Source organism: Herpailurus yagouaroundi, unplaced genomic scaffold (genome assembly GCF_014898765.1).
Source record: "Herpailurus yagouaroundi ecotype Mexico unplaced genomic scaffold, PumYag 190, whole genome shotgun sequence".
Taxonomy (NCBI): domain Eukaryota; kingdom Metazoa; phylum Chordata; class Mammalia; order Carnivora; family Felidae; genus Herpailurus; species Herpailurus yagouaroundi.
In genome coordinates, this window is record NW_024412421.1 from 26,246,084 (window position 1) to 26,267,090 (window position 21,007).

At 42.8% G+C, this 21,007-nt stretch overlaps 1 protein-coding gene and 1 long non-coding RNA gene across 3 annotated transcripts in view; both read right to left on the reverse strand.

The window, feature by feature from the left end:
- Positions 1–16,627, reverse strand: part of TMEM231 (transmembrane protein 231) — a 20,800-nt gene extending 4,173 nt beyond the window's left edge. The window contains exons 1-4 of the mRNA XM_040443160.1: positions 15,370–16,627; positions 15,105–15,274; positions 2,441–2,569; positions 1,958–2,101 (exon numbers count right to left, since the gene is read on the reverse strand). Of these exons, the coding sequence (XP_040299094.1) occupies positions 1,958–2,101; positions 2,441–2,569; positions 15,105–15,274; positions 15,370–15,508 (582 nt within the window). The 5' untranslated portion in view covers positions 15,509–16,627. The remainder of the gene's footprint in view (positions 1–1,957; positions 2,102–2,440; positions 2,570–15,104; positions 15,275–15,369) is intronic.
- Positions 16,628–18,113: 1,486 nt separating this feature from the next.
- On the reverse strand, positions 18,114–20,289 carry LOC121009810 (uncharacterized). 2 transcript variants are annotated; one of them, XR_005780834.1, is made up of 3 exons: positions 20,137–20,289; positions 19,441–19,738; positions 18,114–18,290 (listed from the first exon to the last, which is right to left on the reverse strand). It is a non-coding gene; the product is annotated as an uncharacterized LOC121009810 (long non-coding RNA). The 2 variants fall into 2 exon arrangements; XR_005780833.1 differs by having other exon boundaries at positions 19,441–19,764.
- Positions 20,290–21,007: the final 718 nt, after the last annotated feature.

The following is a 21,007-nucleotide window of genomic DNA, read 5'->3' on the forward strand; positions in this document are numbered from 1 at the left end:
CCACCCTAATAATTTAAATCATCTATGTTCAGGGGCGCCTGGGTGGCACAGTCGGTTAAGCGTCCGACTTCAGCCAGGTCACGATCTCGCGGTCCGTGAGTTCGAGCCCCGCGTCAGGCTCTGGGCTGATGGCTCAGAGCCTGGAGCCTGTTTCCGATTCTGTGTCTCCCTCTCTCTCTGCCCCTCCCCCGTTCATGCTCTGTCTCTCTGTCCCAAAAATAAATAAATGTTGAAAAAAAAAATTAAATAATCTATGTTCAGTCTTCCCTTTTGCAGGGATAGAAACAGGGGTCAATACCCACCTTTCACAGGTTTTACAGCTAGTTATAAAATACCCCTCTCTATTCCAAGGGGAGCAGTAATTCCTTACATTTTTTAAGGAGACCATATTTTCAACCCCTTTGTCTTTTTCTTGCTCTTCCTTGAATGCTCTGTAATTTATCTTTTAAGTGTAGAAATGGAAATAGGATAAAGTACAAATAATAAACATCTGATCCTTTGAAGAAGGAAACGATCTCCTGCCTTCTAATATCACATTCCTGTTGACATATGCTACTATATAAACCTTCATATAAAATGTTTATATCTTGGGGTGCCTGGGTGGCTCAGTCGGTTGAGTGTCAGACTCAGCTGCAGTCTTCAGCACCGTGTTGGGTTCTGTGCTGAGCCGACGTTGCTGAGCGTGCTTGGGATTCTCTCCCTCTCTCTCTCTGCCCCTCCCCTGCTGGTGCATGCCTGCTCTCTCTCTCTCTCTCTCTCAAAATAAATAAGCTTAAAAAAAAAAGGTTTATATCTTATAGTCCCCCTCCTTTTCTTTTTTTTAACTTATATTGATTATGGCTAAAGTGACCATAAATACATTTATCTGGAACAGTCCTGGTTTATGCCTGTAATAACTGGTAACACTGAATTTCATTTTCAAAAGTAGAGCAGCTCAACTTATGTGGCCCCCCATGTGGTAAAAGAAAGGTTAGTCATGAGCGATCATATGCATGAGTTCCAGCCCCGGAGAGACAGTTCATGGTTCTGTTATTTACAAGCAGCAGGATTTGGGGAAAATTCATTAGTCTCTATCCGCCCCAGTTTCCTCATGTGTGAAAGGAGAGTGCAGTCTTTCAACAAGTCTGTCTGAGTGCTTTCAGTGTGCCAGGCCCTGTTTTAGGTACTGGAGTGACAGTATAGAAGATGTCAGTGCTTTTGCCACTGGGGAAAAACAGCTAGCAAAGAACTGAAAACAGATCTTCGACATTTCCAGTGGAAGTACAGAAAAGAAATCTGGGTGTGGAGTGGTGGGCAGGGAGGAGAATGAGTGTCAGGGAAGGACTGTGCTCAGGGATATTCCAGCAGGGACCCGAATGCAGTAGCAGAGCAGGCTGTGTGGACACTTGGCAGAGGGAAAGGCCAAGTGCATAACCTGGGGGGGCGGGGGGGCCGGAACTTCCTTTTGCAGGCTTGAGGAACAGCAAGAGGGCCCGTGTGGCTAGAAAGCAGCCAGGGGGACCGTGATAGGACAAGAGGCTGCAGAGCTGGGAAATGACAGGAGCAGGCGTCTCACGAGGCTGCTGTCATGATTCAATGAGATGATATATTTAAGCCTCTTAACGCAGGGCTGGCATATGTTATGTGCTTAATAAACGGTGGTTAGTATGATTCCCCCACTGTTTTACACGAACTGCAAAACACCGCTTGGAATATGCCGTGTGTGTGCACACGGGCACCCAAAAACAACACGCAGTTTAGTTCTTAAAGACACATCCCCCCCTCTTTTTAGATACAAATACAGGTGTATCTGTCTCTATGTTTTGAAAGAATTCATGGCAAGAATTCCTCAGAAATCCTCTTCTGTGCCACCCACAGAAAAATGCTATTTCCAACTTTCATGTCCTCCCTCTTCAAAGAACTTGGGAAACGGTAACAGAGAGAAACAAAAGAGGTGGACAGTAAAAAGCACCCTTACGTTGTACCGAACGTCGAGGCCACCGCAGCTTAGGGGATGCTTCTGCTGCAGCCTCAGGTCTCCGTTCACATAGAGCTGGGACCCTGGCACAGCAAAGGAGGACTGGAGAAACGCCATGCTCTGCATCACGAATGTCGACATCCTCTGAAATCATCACAAGGAGAGACGATAGCCATTTCAGTCACATCGGAAGGCTCTGCGTTCCCAGCATCCCTGTCTGTGGTTGCTGCCTACTAGTCCCTTAAACACCAGGGTTAGCCACGCAGGAAGCACCCCGCCCAGAAAACCCTCTGAGCGTCTTAGCAGCTCACCTACATTAATAGGACCCCAATGAGAAGCATTCGATTTCCCTCAATTAAACCCCAAACTACACCTCATAATAGAGCCTTGTGCAGCGTGAGTTTTCCTAGAGATCAGGGAGAGGGCTCCGTTCTATTAAAAGACAAAAGGGAGGGGACGGGCTGCTGCAAGGAATGGACTCACGTGCAATCGGTAGGAGAAAGTCAAGATGAGCTGCACACCAAGAACATGTTCCGTGGACTGCAGAGGAAGCTCCAGTTTAAAATGTAACACATCCATTTTCCCATCCTGGTTCTTGTCTTCTTCTCGAGTCTAGGAAACCCAAGAGGGCCAGTGACCCTGGTCCTTAATGAGTCTGGGAAGAAGCCACTGTTGTACACGTGACCCATTCCTTTGCTATTCACAGGATTTATCTCCCCCACCAAAAGAAACAAAGGAATAAATGGGTATAAATGGATCAATATCAGGGAAAGAGACGCCATGTGCGTGGCCCCCGAGCTTTCATACTAGTGCTTCTCAAACTGAAGAGGAGCTTGAAGCGGCAAGATCAACAGCACCGGGATGGCATTTTTCTTTTTTCGTTGTCTCCTTTGATCTTTTTGGTTTGTTGTGCTGCTGGCGTGTTCTTTTTTCTTTGGAAACACATCTTGAGTTTACATGGAATATTTAAATAGCACATTAGAATTGCCTTCTGCTTCTCTAGAAGTCAGCTTTTTATTTTTATTTAAAAAAAATTTTTTTAATGTTTATTTATTTTTGAGACAGAGAGAGACAGAGCATGAGCAGGGAAGGGGCAGAGAGAGAGGGAGACACAGAATGTGAAGCAGGCTCCAGGCTCCGAGCTGTCAGCACAGAGCCCGACGCGAGGTTCGAACTCACAAACTATGAGATCATGACCTGAGCCGAAGTCGGGCGCTTAACCGACTGAGCCACCCAGGCGCCCCTAGAAGTCAGCTTTTTAAAATAGAAAAAAGGGGAGCTGGGTGGCTCAGTTGGTTGAGCATCCGACTTTGGCTCAGGTCATGATCTCACAGTTTGTGAGTTCGAGCCTCGCATCAGGCTCTGTGCTGTCAGTGCGGAGCCTGCTTCCGATCCTCTGTCTCCCTCTCTCTCTGCCCCTCCCCTGCTTGTACTCTTGCTCTCTCTCTCAAAAGTAAAATAAACATTAAAAAAATTGTTTTAAATAGAAAAGAAATGAATCTTCCTCGTTACGCATTCCCCCAAACAGACTCAGAAGAAAACCACCGAGCTCTACTTATACTTTGTTTAACCACGAGCGTCTTTGCTTTAGACTATCGATACTGGACCTCGTTCTCATCATTGATGTCGGGGCTTGGAAGCTGAGTGCCTCTTTTAGTACCAATCAACGCAATGAAAAAGGAAGCTATGTAAAATCAGTGAGGCATTAAAACTACACAGATGATTTACAAATTATGGACATGCAAGTAGGGAAAACAGAGACCTAAGGAAGGAAAAAGGCAAATGACGGCTCATAAAAAACACCAGAATCCGGCCTCACCTCCCATAGTCCCACCCCATAGTGACCCTAAAATGAGTAACCGGGAAGATGGTCACTGAAATAAGATCATTGTGACACGATTCCTTGGCACAGCTCTGGATCCTGTTGCTACAAGTGACCCTTTTCCCCTGTAGGTCCTCAGAAAGATTCTACTATGGTATATCAACATTCTCATCTGCATGCTCTGTGAACACATTCATTTTGCTTTCTGCCATTACTACCATGCAAGGAAGAGATTCTTTGTTCTTTTTCGGGCTACTACGGTTGTTTGAGATGAAGCCAGCTCAGTTTTCAGGACCTTTCAATCATGTCTTTCCTTCTAGACAATAATGTCCTTATCCTAGGCCTTGTGACAGAGAAGCCTACCCTCTCTCTCTTCTGTCGGATTCTGTTTTCTCTGTCTTGTTCCATCAGCTTCACAGGTGTAGGGGAGAGATATCTGTTACAAGGCTGGCAATCAAGTCGCTGAGGCAATGAGGTATTAGCAATTTTGAGTAGGATGGGGAACAGGCTGCCTTGTCTTCCCGTGAATTTTCTTTGGTTGGGAAGACTGGCGAGACAAAGTCGTGTTAACTCTATGTAGTGGACCCCTGCCTTCTGGATCTTAGGATTGGAGAGGAAGACAAAGATCAAACGTCTCCACTTGCAGGACAGGAGAGTGGCTGGGATGAGTTGCTAGAAGAATCCAGACCCCAACACAGTGTGGGGGGGGACAGAAATGCATTTTTTATTTGATTTTTACAATAAAGACTGAGGGAAGCAGAGCGAGTATTATCCCCACTGTATGGACAAGAAAATTGAGGTTCAGGGAGATGGAGGGGTTTGTTATGTGTGGCTAGTAGTGGTAAAGACTGGATTTGAAACCTCATCTTTGACTTAGAATCTTGTCCTCTTTCTAGGACTAAAACGCCCAGACTTAAAAAACCAAACACTCAAGGGGAAAACGTTGGGTAGGACAAATCTTTTTGCAAAAAGCCAGCATCAAAGTTTGTAAGTCTGTGTTCTGTCTGTGCACACACTTCTGCTTCAAGTTCACACAGGACAGGGATCTGACACCGGGGAATAATTTAGTGTCTGCCTGTTAAATTCACACGTTACTTTGTCAAGTATTTTTTTAGGGGCCTACTAGGTGCCAGGCACTGTCGGGTGCTGGGAATATAATGGCAACCAAAACAGATGAACTCCTTACCCTAATGGCGCTTTTGTTCCCGGCCAGGGAGGCAGAAGATAAATCACTAAACAAATAAATGTGGTAAGTGCCACAAAGAGAGATAAAATAGGCTGAAATGAAAGAATGACAGGGTAGGATTTCACAGCCATTTTTTACAGGAAATTTTCAGGAATATCTGACTGTGGGAGGCTGGAATGAAGTGAGGTGATGAGGCACAGAAATATCTGGGGTAAGAGTGATCCCTGCTGACAAAGTTCACCCGCTCCGCGCTGTGCGCTGTGTGCAAAGTGGGTCAGTGCTTAAGGGAGCGACGAGGCCAGTGCCGCCGAGTGGGTGAGGAGGGAGGCGGAGGCTGAGGCCAAGGCAGCAGGGGGGTGAATGAATGATGTATGCACTGCATCTCCCACAAGTGCCCGCCGCCAGGTCTGGCTGACACCCCCGCAGGGTGGGCAGGGTGGGCTGCATTTTTGTGCCAGCAATTGGACCACTGATGACATCCACCATTTCATTCCGCTGAGTTCAAATCAAGCTTAACACACGTGCAACAGGTCTAAAGGCAGGCATTCAGAGAGCTAATACTTCTTTAACACAAGTTCAAGGTTAGTATCTAAAACCCAATTGGTGTGTTTGGCTGAGAGAATTCATAAATTACACCAGTACCTTATTTTTACAAGGCATATGTGCAATTTGAAGCAATATGTATATCCATTGATTGTCCCATCTGATTCCTCTGCATACCTCAGCTATAGTAAAAATTAGCAATAATTAAAAAGAGCTCTTTACAGTATTACATCGAGGCTAAGAAAGGGTATGGGACCCAGTGACAGAACTGGGGCTAGGACTTAGATTTACAGGCTCTATTTAGTGCTCCTTCTACAATAGCCCACAAGAACCTTAATTTCAGGGGCGCCTGGGTGGCTCGGTCCGTTAAGCGTCTGACTTCGACTCAGGTCATGATCTCACAGTTTGTGGGTTTGAGCCCCACATCAGGCTTTGCACTGATGGTGTGGAGCCTGCTTTGGATTCTGTGACTCCCTCTCTCTCTGCCCCTCCCCCACTCTCTCTCTCTCTCTCTGTCTCTCAAAAAAATAAATAAACATTATAAACTTTTTTAAAAAAAGAACCCTAATTTTAAAGATTTCTGGTGGTTAAAGCAGGATAATCCTTTAGGATATATGTGAAATCAATACAAATATACTAGATGAGATAAATGCAGGCATTGGTAGGTTTAGTCAATTCTCATCAGTGTGCCTAGATCCATCTGGGGCCAATCAGGAAGACAGAAACAAAAGTAAACAATAACTTTAACAGAGGGAGTGTAGTACAGGGAATAATTAGTAACAAAGGTATTAGAGGATCAGAAAGGCAGGAGGGGAGTACCAAGTTAGGGTGACGGCAGGAAGCAGCACCACACCTAGGTCTGCAGAAGGAAGGGAAGAGGCTGGCATTACCTCAAGCAGCTGGGACCCAGACCTCAGGAGCCTGGAAGAAAGAACCCACCAGAGGGAATCAATAAGGCTGGAGACTTCTTCCTTCGGTTTGCTTAACCCGGGCAATGGTTCTTCCCTCTGGTTGCAGTTTCAAGTTTTCTCCCACTCCCAGAAATAAGCTCATCATGCCTCCTACAGGCCGAGCCTCACAGAGAGCCAGTGGGCAAAGGAGGATGTGGTTTTCAGCAACTCAGAGAGCAGGACAAGGCAGGGTGGAGGAGGATGGGTGTGGAGCGGAACAAGACCCACTGACATGCACACCACCTGACTGTGCGAGTTGCTGTAAATTTAATCACTGCCATTACTTCCGGAGGGCTCCAACTTGTAACATTTTCCCCATCGGAGATTCTACAGTATTGATGGCTTGTTGGAATTTTGTTAGGCCCCTGTTTGCTTTCATACCTTTTAATTCTTTCATATCAAATTCTTTCATCAAAGGTTAATTTATTAATTTTTTTCAAAGGATTTTATGTTTAAGTAATCTCTATACCCAATGTGGGGCTCAAACTCACGATCAAGAGTTGCATGGAGTACCAACTGAGCGAGCCAGGTGCCCCAAGTTTAATTTCTTAGTGTATACCAGTGTCCATCGTGCTGTATTACTTGTCATCATTAGGTGTTTCATTTTTTTCTTTTAATGTTGAAAATATTCTTTGGCACAGTCTTTCGGTCTCCAGCCAAGTAGGGACCAATACTTTATGGCCCCTAGACTCATCAAATCCTTGCTACCTGCATTTCAATGAACCTAAGATACCAACAATTATAAAATGCACCGTTACTTTATATCCTAGCACCTATTATACGGGCACCTGGATGGCTTGGTCAGTCGAGTGTCTGACTCTTGATTTCCACTCAGGTCATGATCCCAGGATCGTGGAATTGAGGCCGACGTCAGGCTCGGTGCTGAGTGTGAAGCCTGCTTAAGATTCTCTCTCTCTGCCCCTCTTCCCTGCTCACCCACTCTCTCTCAAATAAAACAATATATATGTATATACTTATTTATATATATGTACATACATATATATGTATATTATTATATGTATATATACTATACATGTATATACATATACATATATATACATAATAAATTGATCTAGGGATTTCTAAAACTTCTTTACATTTTGATACTCTTGCATCACTTTGTGACTCAATGTTAGCCATGCTTTTCTATGTAATTTCGTCTTTTGGTAAAATATTTTTAAAAAATTTTTTAACGTTTATTCAGTTTTGAGAGGCAGAGAGAGAGAGACAGAGTGTGAGTGGGGAGGGGAGAGAGAGAGGGAGACACAGAATCCGAAGCAGGCTTCAGACTCTGAGATGTCAGCACAGAGCCTGATGCGGGGTTCCAACTCACCGACCGCAAGATCATGACCTGGGCCAAAGTCAGACGCTTAACCGACTGAGCCATCCAGGTGCCCCAATAAAATTTTTTTTCTGATATAATATTTTTTAAAAAATGGGGCGCCTGGGTGGCGCAGTCGGTTAGGCGTCCGACTTCAGCCAGGTCACGATCTCGCGGTCCGGGAGTTCGAGCCCCGCGTCAGGCTCTGGGCTGATGGCTCGGAGCCTGGAGCCTGTTTCCGATTCTGTGTCTCCCTCTCTCTCTGCCCCTCCCCTGCTCATGCTCTGTCTCTCTCTGTCCCAAAAATAAATAAAAAACGTTGAAAAAAAATAAAAAAAAATAAAAATTAACTAAAATCCATTGGTCTGGGCTCTTAAGCAGGCTTTATTTTTTATTTTTATTTTTTTTTTCAACGTTTATTTATTTTTGGGACAGAGAGAGACAGAGCACGAACGGGGGAGGGGCAGAGAGAGAGGGAGACACACAGAATCGGAAACAGGCTCCAGGCTCTGAGCCATCAGCCCACAGCCTGACGCGGGGCTCGAACTCACAGACCGCGAGATGGTGACCTGGCTGAAGTCGGACGCTTAACCGACTGCGCCACCCAGGTGCCCCCTTAAGCAGGCTTTAAAATTATGGGGCGCTTTGGTGGTTCAGTTAGTTGAACATCCAACTCTTGGTTTCAGCTCAGGTCATGATCCCAGCCCCGCGTTGGGCTCTATGCTCAGTATGAAGCCTGCTTAAAATTAGCCTCTCTCTCTCCCTCTGCCCCTCTTCCCAGCTCACATGCGTGCTCTCTCTCTCTCTCCCTCAAATACAAATTTTAAAAGTTATGTAGAGCTAGCCTATTTTTAAGTGCCTCTTGAACCTTCCAAATGGCCAACATTTGGTTCTCAGGGTTAAGATAATGTTTAATTATTGTTGCTGGGGTTTTCTTTCAAGATGCCGTTGTCCCTTCTGGAAGTTTTGACCCTGGCACATCTGATGTTTGCACATGGGTAGGCAATGAGGACTATGCCAAACCTGTCTCCCGGCAGCAGCTATTGTAAGATACCTTAGAGAGGACAGATTTTGATTTGAGAGATGTGAAAACAAAAAGGGTATCTCAAACGCATGATGCTCTCCACTCACCTTCCTGAATCCCTTTATAGCCTTCAGCCCCCATATTCTATGGGTCCACACATGCCTTAAAGAGCTAAGTCACCTTCACCTTATTGAAGAGAGAGGTCACCCTGTGCTTTTTTTTTTTCCTTCTGTCATTAGCAACAATAGCAACAACAAGAAACTCAGACTTTGAAAGCATAGGGACTTTAGAGACGCCGTGCAAGGTGATCTGACCAAAAGGAGAAGCAAGGCCGTTTCTGACTGCTGAGGCATTTTCCCAAATTAGCAACCACAAAGCCACTCCCCAGCATTTGGTCAAACCTTGACCTAAAACCACTGCTTCCCTGGTGTATTACCATAAGATCACCCATCTGCTTTAAAACAAAACTGAGACTTAGTTCACATATGATAAAATATACAATTCAGTAGATTTTAGGATATTCAAAAGTTGTGCAACTATGACCACTATCTAAGTTCCAATTTCAAAATATTTTCTTCATCCAGAAAAGGAACCCCAAGCACATGAGTCACTACCCATCTCTCCCCTCCCCCAATTCCCCAAGCCTGTGGAATCCTAATTTCTGTCTCTACAGATTTGTCTATTCTGAACATTTAATATAAATGGAATCATACGCTGTGCTGTTTTGTGGTTGGATTCTTTCACTTAGCATGTTTTGAAGGTTCATCCACGCTGAACCTTCCTTTCTGTGGTTGAATAATGTTCCATTGTATGGCTATAACACATTTCGTTTATCCATTCATTTGTTGATGGACATTTGGGTTGGGTTTTTTGCTATTAGAAATAAAGCCTCTATGAACATTTGTGCATGAGTTTTTGTGTAGCTATAGGTCTTCAATTCTCTTGGGTACACATATACCTAGGCATGTAGGTGCTAGAAAATACGGTAATTCTAGTTTAACTTTTTGAGGAACTGCAAACTATTTTCCAAAGCGGCTGTGTCACTTTATATACTTAGAAGCTGTTATTGTTTTTGGTTTGTTTTTGCCTTACTTGGGCACTTTCTAAATTTTTTCCTTTAAAAATTGTTGTCGTTATAGTCTAAATATCTGGAATATGTATTACACTCTTATCGTACAAAATTTAAAAGGTAAAAGGGTATACAGCAAAAGAATATATAGTGAAAAAGTTTCTCTCCCATCCTAACCTTAGCTACTTAATTCCTTCCCCAGAGCAATCAATGTTGTGTCTTTTGAATCCTTCCAGAGAAAGAACATGCATGTGTGTATATGTGTATACAACCACACACACATATGTTGCTATTTTTTCTATTATTTTTATATCAATGGAAGCTTACAATATATAATTTTTGGTTTTTGTACTTACCAATTTCTTTTGGAGGCAATTCAATATACAGAGATCCACTTCATTAAAAAAATAGCTAGGGGTGCCTGGGTGGCTCAGTTCGTTGAGCGTCTGACTCGTGATGTCAACTCAGGTCATGACCTCACAGTTGGTGGGCTCGAGCCCCGTGTCAAACCTGCTTTAGAGTGTAGCCTGCTTGGGATTCTTTCTTCCTCTTTCTCTGTCCCTCCCCAACTTGTGTGTGTGCATGCATGCACTCTCTCTCTCTCTCTCTCTAATAATAATAATAATAATAACAATAATAATAATAATAATAAACAACTTAGGGGCGCCTGGGTGGCTCAGTTGGTTGAGCATCCGACTTTGGCTCAGGTCATGGTCTCACGGTTTATGAGTTCGAGCCCTGCGTTGGGCTCTGTGCTGACAGCTCAGAGTCTGGAGCTTGCTTCAGATTCTGTATCTTCCCCTGTCTCTGTCCCTCCCCCCGCTCACACTCTGTCTCTCTCTCTCTCTCTCTCTCTCTCTCTCTCTCAAAAATAAACAAATATTTAAAAAAAATTAAAAAAATAATAACTTAAAAAATAGCTATGCCGGGCACCTGGGCTCAGTTAGTTAAGCCTAGGACTCTTGATTTTGGCTCAGGTCAAGATCTCATGATTCTTGAGAATGAGCCCAGGATGGAGCTTGCTTGGGAGTCTCTCTCTGCCCTTCCCCCACTTGCACAGGAACTCTCTCTCAAACTAAATAAACTTTAAAAAAAAAAAAAAAGCTATGCAACATTCCACTGGGCAGATGTACCACAATTTCTTTGCTGAGTCTTCTATTACTACATGGGTTGTTTACCTAATTACAAACAATGCTGCAATAAGCAACTTTTTACATAACTCGTTTCACATGTGTGCACAAACCTAGGGTACCTCGCTGGAAATGGAAGGAGGCTTGAAGCAGGCCTGAAGCAGGCCTGTCCATCTGTAATTTTGATAAATAAGGACATGTATTCCTTCAAAGAGGTTGTTCCAATCTACACTCCCATCAGTGGCATACGAAAGTGCTCACACACTTCCCTATGTCTTGACCACGGTGTTGTCACACTTCAATTTTTGCCTATTTGATAGATTAAAAAATGGCATCTCAATATATTCTTTGCATTTCTCTAATCGTGCGTGTGATTTCATATATTTAAGAGTCAAATGTGTTTCCTTTTCTCTGAACTGTTTACATTCTTTGTTTGTTTTTCTAGTGGGTGCTTGGTCTTTTAATTATAGATCTGTAGGCACTTTATGTTAGGGAAAGGAGCTTTTTACAAGTGATACAAATAATAAAACTTTTTCCTAGTTGTCATTTGTGTTTTGACTGTGCTTATGGTTTTACCATGCCAATAGTTTTAAAAAATTATTTTTATTTTTATAGAGTTGAATTTACCCAAAAGTTTCTTTTATGGCTTCTAGATTTAATGTCACACTTCGAATAACCTTTCCTATTCCAAGATATAAAAGCTTTCGCCCACCATTTGTTTCATTACTTTTATTATTTCATTAAAATTTTTTTTCATGTTTATTTTTGACAGAGAAAGACAGAATATGAGTGGAGGAGGGGCCAAGGGAGGGGAGACACCGACTCTGAAGCAGGCTCCAGGCTCTGAGCTGTCAGCACAGAGCCTGACGCGGGGCTCCAACTCACGAACCGTGAGATCATGACCTGAGCCGAAGTTGGAGGCTTAACCGACTGAGCCACCCAGGTGCCCCTTATTTCACATTTTAAATTGAATTTTTATCTGTCTGGACTTTAATTCTGGTGTAGAGTCTGAGCCCTGGCTCCATTTTAACTTTTTCCATATGGCTTCCCAGTTGTCCCTACACCATTTTATTATGTAAGTCAGCTTTTGTCACTGATTTAAAATGCCACCTTTATGATATATGAGTCCTTTTCTATACTTTTTATACAAGTTCTTCAAACCACACTGCTTTACTTATTATGGCCTTAACGTATAGTTTATTATCTGATAGAGCTATTCTCCTTGTATTACCCTTCTCTTTGTCCTAGAGTTTCTGTCTATCCCTCCAAACTGTTATGTTTTCATTGAAAATGCATTGAAAGTATAGATTAACCAAGGGAGAAGAGGTATCTTTATGATGTTGAATTTTCCTATCCAAGAGTATGACAGAAATCACCATTCTTTTGATCTCTTTTGTGTCATTCACCAGTCTTTTTATTTACATAGATCTTGTACATTTCTTGTTAAGCTTATTCCTAATGAGTTTATTTGTTGAGTTGCTGTTGAGATCTGTACTTGCACTATATCTTCTAGCTCATTGATTTATATCTTATGATTGGAAATTATTCTCAAACCAAGGGCTCAGCTAGAATGAAGCAAATCATTTACTGAGAAAGAACACAGATGACATACTCATAGATTACTTATAGACACTGGCCTGGAATGGAGGGAAAAGAAAGACTAGGAAAAAGGAGCTTTGGCTTTGTGTTACATAGTGTAAAATTACCTGGTATTAAAAAGGATTAATAGTTCTGGGCACCATAAAAATAAGAGATTGTTTTGGTTTCGTGGATGAAAAATTGTCGAAGCAGGGGGAACATGAGCAGTGCTGTGGAGGGAGTAGTTTCCGGTTACAGAGATAAGAGCCTCGCTAACTAGCAGTCAGTTGGGGAAGTCAGTCAGCTGGTGGATGAACAAATGAATAAAACCTAATGTTGTATCCTCGTTTTCATGATTATTTTTAAGTTTTCTTAATTAATTCTTAGACTCAAGTAACCAGGGAGTATGATAGAGAGGAATACACAAATGTGATGAAAAAAATCTTCTACCAAAAACTTAAAAGACAGGGAATACTAATCTAAAGTAAAACGAGCAAGTTAATTTTTTGTTTGGAATAAACAACGCTTTTGCTTCCACTTTTGGAAAGTAATCACATGCATGTGGAACACGAGAAATACAGTGGGTATACAGTGAAAAGTAAGCACATCTTGACACAGCCTCTCATCCATAGTCACCCTTCTCCACAGGCATTATCATCTCCAGTAAGAATAAAAAATGGGCAACATGTAATGATTAGTGAGGAGTTACTGAAGGAGATTTATCTCCTACTCCAGTTCTATGTTTTAAAATCAATTTTTTAATCCCATCTGGTAATTTTTTTATGTTTTTATTATTTATTTTTGAGAGACGGAGAATGCAATTTGGAAACAGATATGGGGAAGGGACAGAGATAGAGAGGCAGACAGAGAATCCAAAGCGGGTTCCATGCTGAGAGCAGAGAGCCCGATGTGGGGCTCGAACCCACCAACTGTGAGATCATGACCTGAGCCGATGTCTGACGCCTAACCGACTGAGCCTCCCAGATGATGCCTCTAAAATTAATTTAAAATACCTGATCATTTAAAGAATCAAAGGTGTTCCACAATGCTTGTTACAAAACGCAGCAGACTTCCAGCCCCATGGCAAATATTTTCATCTCATTTACTGATTATGTAGACATGTATCTCCATGTCTTTAAATAACATTGGCACAGGCACTTCTGTATTTCTCAGTGTTGGGCATTCTCTATTGACTTGCCACAAGGAGAGATGAAAGGTTAGTTTTCTGCCCTCCACTCCTCAACTGAGTTTAACTCTCATTTTGGTTAGTCAATCTATATTCAGTGTTCCCATAATTATGACTAAGTAAATCCTTTACCTTTCTCCTTTTTCCTTACTTTTTATTTCACTGGATTTAGTAATTATTTCCTTGGTTAGTTTTATGTTTACTGATAACAATTTCAACAAACAGCTTGTATTCCAATTCCTCACAATTTGATGTTTAAAGGTGCAAGATTTACTCAAAATCTTGTTCACTGCAGTATTCTAACAGTGAAAAAGTAAAAGCACATCAAACATTCACCAAGAGAGAATTGTTAAATCCATTACAGTTATTCCATATTGTGAAATACCATGCAGATTTTAAAAAGAATAAGGTTAATTAACAAGTATACATATGCCTAACATGTACCTTTAATTTTGTCATTATATATACTTGTAATTCTTTAATATTTTACAATGAGCATGCATGTTTACCACCAGAAAAAAATATGAAAATTTAAAGTAATCAGAAAAAAACAATCTGAATTCATATTTTGTTTGTTGTTATTCATATGTCCAATAAGATTAAAAAAAATTTTGGAGGTAAAGAGATTCAACTTTGGAAGAAAAAATAGAATTTTTATACTTCTAAAGGAAAATGTTTTCAGAAAATGAGCAGAAAGGGGGTGAATGTAGAGGAAACACTCATCCTGAACCAAATACTAAATTACAGACAGTAAAATGTTTCCTTTTCATCCTGGACAGCTGCAAAATGGAGCAGCAGCCACCCTTACAAATCCAGGGAGGCGGGACTGGGCCCCCGCACATTCTGGGGAGGTCGCTTGACCAATGAGCGCCTCGGCTTCCACGTGTCAAGTCTGCATTAAAAATGCATGCCCTTGCCGGTCTCTGGGACGATGCACAAATGCAGCGACACAGTGGGGTAATTAATAAGAACACCTTTCGGCCTTTGTGATTCATAAAGGAATTTTCGCGACCACTCATCCATCAGGCCAGGCCCACGGAAATGACGGGTACGAGACACAGGCTATCCCCAGGCTTCGGGTCTCTGTGTAGGACACATGCTAACAGCAGTGGCTAACTTTCTTGGGGTTGCGGACTGCTTGAAGTCAAATGAGTCAACAGAGTCACTTCCCGGGAAATTAAACATATACACAGGCCAATGTGCCTGTGTACACAATTTTCGTGGGTTCACGACCCTTAAGACCCAAGCTGGGCTTCCCCAGGCCGGGCCCGCTCACCCTCCCCCCGCCACCCTCTCCCAGTCCCGGTGGGCCTCTAGGCCTGAGGGAGAACCACTTACCGAAACCAGCGGGACGCGCAGGTGATCCCCCTGCAGTCGGTTGAAGGCGGGGAACGTGCTCCAGGCCAGGAACCCGCCGTGATCGGGTCCCAGCAGGGCCACGAGTAGCACCTGGTGCTGGAAGCGCACGGTCGGCTGCTCTTCGTAGCTGCTCCGCTTCAGCCAAAGCCCTGAGATGGAGAGGGCAATGGGGAGGTCACGAAGGCGGGCACCGGCACAGCGGGCCGCGGGGAACTGTGCGCTCAGCGGCCGCGGGCAAGCTCACCGTGGCTCCGGAAGGCCACCAGCAGCGGCGGGATGTACGTGAGCACGGCGGCCAGCAGCAGGAACAACGCGGCCTTGGAGCAGAGCCCCGCGCGGTAACCGCGCTCCACCGGATGAGAGAAAAGCTCGTAGAGCGCCATGAACTCCGCGCGGAGTCCAGCCCCTTGTCCTGCAGCCCTCGCGGTTCCAGAGGAAGGACCAAGTTTGGCTTCTCCTGGTTGCCATAGCCTTGGTCTCCACGGCAACGGACGGCGCAGCGAAAGGAACCAATAGCAAGGACGCGGGGCCTTGGTAGGGGTGGGGCTAAGAGGGGGCGGTGCCCGCTGGTGGGCGTTAGACCTCCTTTCGGCCTTAAGTTCCTTTTCCAAAAGCTAAGTGGAAAAAGGGCGTTTCCGAGCCCAGAATCGTCGCCATCCCCTGTGTTAATACTTGCGCAAAACAGGATTTTCCTAAAAGTTGACTTGAAGTAACTACCTGCTTATGTGTCAACTGTTAATCCCCAATGTTGTGCATACTTAAGTCCAATCAGTCACAGCACACTATACATTACAGGAAAACACAAAAGTGGCTGTAGTTCTGGCGGTGGCCCCGCTAAGACCAAAGCCAGGTCCCTTTGTCTCCAAAATTTGTTGCTTTCACTATACTCCGTAACAGGACAGAGAAACGGGACACAAATCTCTGAGATCTTCGAGGGATAAAAGATAATTACTACATGGTTCTCGGCTATACTTCATTACCTTATACTGGGTACAAGCTTCGCCACCGGTTTTAAGGGAAGCTGGGGTCCTCCAGAGAGATGACACTGGCTCATCACTTAATTGAATGCTTCCACCACTATCACCACCGCTCCCCCCCCACCCCCAGCCAGTATTTCGTGGCAGAAGGAGGCCCTGAAGGATCACATTGCAGTTCCAAAAGGTAGTGTGTTCAGAGAAAAATCCAGTAGTTGATGCCTCTATTTTGAAGGCAACCTAGAAATGTCTTTTAGATGAAGAGAATAGCTGAGATCCTAACAACACAGACACCTGAGAGGTCAAGACATGAACATTTGGGAAAACTATCCAGGGTCCTCCCCATAGTCTAAGATGACAATAACAGCCATAAGATTTTGACATATATGGCCTGGTACTACTCATCCTTGCTTTAAAACTTTTCTGAGCAATCCCTATCCAAATAATACCAGTATTCTTCACAGAACTAGAACAAACAATCCTAAAATTTGTATGGAGCCAGAAAAGACCTCAAACAGCCAAAGCGATACTGAAAAAGAAAACCAAAGTTGGAGGCATCACAATTCCAGACTTCAAGCCATACTACAAAGCTGCAATCATCAAGACGGTATGGTACTGGCACAAGAACAGACGCAATGGAACAGAATAGAGAACCCAGAAATGGACCCACAAACATATGGCCAGCTAATCTTTGACAAAGCAGGAAAGAATATCCGATGGAAAAAAGACAGTCTCTTCAGCAAACAGTGTTGGGAAAACTGGACTGCAACGTGCAGAAGAATGAACTTGGAGCAGTTTCTTACACCATACACAAAAATAAACTCAAAATGGATGAAAGACCTAAATGTAAGACAGGAAGCCATCAAAATCCTAGAGGAGAAAACAGGCAACAACTTCTTTGACCTCGGCTGCAGAAACTTCTTGACATGTTTCCAGAGGCAAGGAAAACAAAAGCAAAAATGAACTATTTGGACCTCATTAAGATAAAAAGCTTCTGCACAGAAAAGGAAACAATCAGTAAAACTAAAAGGCAACCGACAGAATGGGAGAAGGTATTTGCAAATGACATATCAGATAGTTAGTATCCAAAATCTATAAAGAACTTAATCAAACTCAGCACCCAAAAACACAAATAATCCAGTGAAGAAATGGGCAAAAGACACGAATAGACACTTTTCCAAAGAAGACATCCAGACGGCCACCGACACATGAAAAAATGCTCAACATCACTCATCATCAGGGAAATACAAATCAAAACCACAGTGAGATACCACCTCACCCCTGTCAGAATGGCTAACGTTAACAACTCAGGCAACCACAGATGTTGGCGAGGATGCAGAGAAAGAGGATCTCTTTTGCACTGCTGGTGGAAATGCAAGCTGGTGCAGCCACTCTTGAATGTATATATGTATACAATGGAATATTACTTGGTGATCCAAAAGAATGAAATCTTGCCATTTATAACAATGTAGATGGAACTAGAGTGTATTATTCCAAGCGAAATAAGTCAGTCAGAGAAAGATAAGTAGCATATGATTTCACTAATATGTGGAATTTAAGATACAAAACAAATGGACATAAGGGAAGGGAAACAAAAATAACATAAAAACAGAAAGGAAAACAAACCATAAGCGACTCTTAAATACAGAGAACAAACTGAGGGTTGCTGGTGGGGTGTTGGGTAGGAGGATAGGCTAAATGAGCAAGGGACATTAAGGAGGACACTTGTTGGGGTGAGCACTAGGCGTTACATGTAAGTGATGAATCACTAAATTCTATTCCTGAAATTATTATGCTATATGTTAACTAATTTGGGTTTAAAATTAAAAAAAAAAAACCTTTTCTGGGGTGGCAACACAGCTCTTAAATACAGCAATTGTACAGCTGAAATCTATATTATGATTCTGACATTACACTATATCTGTGATATAAGTGAATGACTTTCATTTATTTAAATAACTATTAAAGCCATATGATTTCATTCACGTGTGGAACTTAAAAAACGAAACAAAAGAACAAAGGGGGAAAAAAAGAGACAACCCGAAAAACAGACTTTTAACTATATAAACAAACAGGTGGTTACCAGAGGGGAGGTGGGTGGGGGGATGGGTGAGATGGGTGAAGTACACTTACCTTCATGAGCACTGAGTAATGTATAGAATTGTTGAATCACTATATTGCATACCTGAAACTAATATAACACTGTATGTTAACATCACCGAAATAAATAAATTAATTAATTAATAAATAACCATTAAAATAAGACTTCAGAATAGATGGTTCTAGTTGCCTCCTGAGGGTGGCTCTACACTGAGGAAGAGGTGTTTGCCTTCAAAGTTCCTTCTTTCAACAGAAGGAAACACAAACTGTAGCTAGTGTCAGCTTAGTCACAGTTGAAACACAGGGAGGTGACTGCTGAGAATTTAAGTGTATGAAGTACCTCCCCTGGGATGCCATGAGCTTTGCAAAAGTATTTAATAATAATGGATACAAGGGGCGCCTGGGTGGCTCAGTTGGTTAAGCAACTGACTTCAGCTCAGGTCATGATCTCACGGCTTGTGAGTTCCAGTCCCATCTCAGGCTCTGTGGTGAGAGCTCGGAGCCTAGAGCCTGCTTTGGATTCTGTGTCTCCCTCGCTCTCTGCCCCTCCCCTGCTCATGCTCTATCTCTCTAAAAAATAAACAAACATTAAAAAATTAAAAAAAAATCATAATGGATACAAACATTTACTCTGTGATTCCATGATTTGAAGCAGCTAGTTTTTGTGGTTTAAGGAATGTGAGTTTTTAAAAATGCTCAAGGTCTGTGTATATTGTGCCATTTTCATATATTTGTAACTGAGACCAGAGTTTTCAGTTTCCATTTCCCTAATTGTCTCATGTTTCATACACTTTACCTTAAGGACAAAGAGAGTTGTTCTCTTAAAACTACACATTTTGACCATGTTCTAATCTTTTCTAGAAGCTCTCATTCAGGGTTATCTTGAAAAAGTTTCAAATGACAAAATGTATGCTTCAAGGCTTTCCAACATTCCTTTCACCAGTATTTATTTATATTGCTTCCCAATTCCCTCTTCCAACCCAGCCTTTGTTTCTATCTATTAAGGGAAGTTTACTCTTTGGAAAATGTACCCTTCTCTCTGAAACATAAGATTCACATTCTCTGTGAATTCCTTCTTGATAAACCTCATTTGGTTTTGTGTTGGCCTCCATGGCATTAGCCATCTCTCAACATTCATGTTCACATATCTCTCCAATATTTGCCATTTATTCTGCATGTTTTATATGTCTGTTAATATGTAATTGCACGTTTTCCTTATCCTATTTTTTCTTTTGACTCACCTTTTCAACTTGACACCCCCTCAATGAAGGCATTCAGTATTTTCAGAACATTCAGTAAGCTAAGTATAATGGCCTGATAGGTAAAGAAGGTGATGTATATCATCAGGGCAGATCGAAGAAGCCAATTAGAATAGTGAACAGGAAAAGGACATTATCAAGAAAGTAGGTAAACTAGAAGAGAGAAAGTGCACATTAGTGAGACCATCAAGTTACATGCCTGCAAGTTGGTGAGTGATGGCATCTTTCCCTCAAGAAGTAAACACTAAGGTCTTCCAGGTGCAACATGGTATACGCAGGCCTTGGATTAGAACAAAATGACCTGCTCTGTAAAAGGAAGCAGGGGTCTTCAGTCTAATTTCTTAATTTTTTTTTAATGTTTATTCACTTCTTGAGAGACAGAGACAGAGTGTGAGCAGGGCAGGGGGCAGAGAGAGAGGGAGACACAGAATCCGAAGCAGGCTCCAGGCTCTGAGCTGTTAGCACAGAGCCCGACGTGGGGCTTGAAATCACAGACTGTGAGATCATGACCTGAGCCAAAGTCAGATGCTCAACTGACTGAGCCACCCAGGCGCCCTTCAGTCTAATTTCTAACCCCTCCACTGATTCCCTGATTATCAGATGGTGAACATCCACCTTCATTCCTCAGTGTTTAATTCTATTTGTAAAATAGGTATTTTCACTTTTTTTCCCACTTACCCTCTACCTAATCTCATCCAGTTCAATAACTTTAAATACTTTTCTCTTGAATTTGAGAGACTCATTGATCTATTCACCTACTCTACAACTGCACTTGGATGTGTCTCTTGGGCATCTCAGACTCAATACAGCCAAAACCAAACCTTGATTCTCATGCCCTGCCCCCCTCAAAGCTGGCTCCACCCTATTTCAGTAAATGGCAATTCCATCCTTGCAAAGTACTTGACTTTGGCTTTCCCTCACACTTCATATCCAATCTATCATCAATTGTGTCAGCTGTACCTTCAAAATATATCTAGAATACAACTGCTTTCCACCACCTCCACAGCACCATCTTGGTTTAGGCCAACATCGTCTTCTACCTGGATTATCACCATAGCCTTATCTGTTCCCCTGGCTGCCATTCTCAACCTCTTACAGTCTACAAAGAAGCTAGCCTGATCACTTCAAAAGGAAAGCCATAACATGTCACACCTCTGCTAAAAAAAAAAAACTCCACTGACTTTTTTTTTAAGTTAAAAACAATTTTGTTTTTTATGTTCATTTGAGAGAGAGACAGAGAGAGAGCATGAGCGGGGGAGGGGCAGAGAGAGAGACACAGAATCCAAAGCAGGTGCCAGGCTCTGAGCTGTCAGCACAGATCCCAACGCAGGGCTCAAACTCACGAACTGTGAGATAATGACAAGAGCCGAAGTCAGACACTTAACCGACTCAGTCACCCAGGCGCCCCCTCTCCATTGGCTTCTCATTTCGTTCTAAATAAGATCCAAAATTCTTCACGAGGAATTCAAAGCTCAACACAGTTTTGTTATAGATCTCTTTGATCTCATTTTCTAACACACTCCCCCTTGTTTAGTCAGCTCCAGCCACA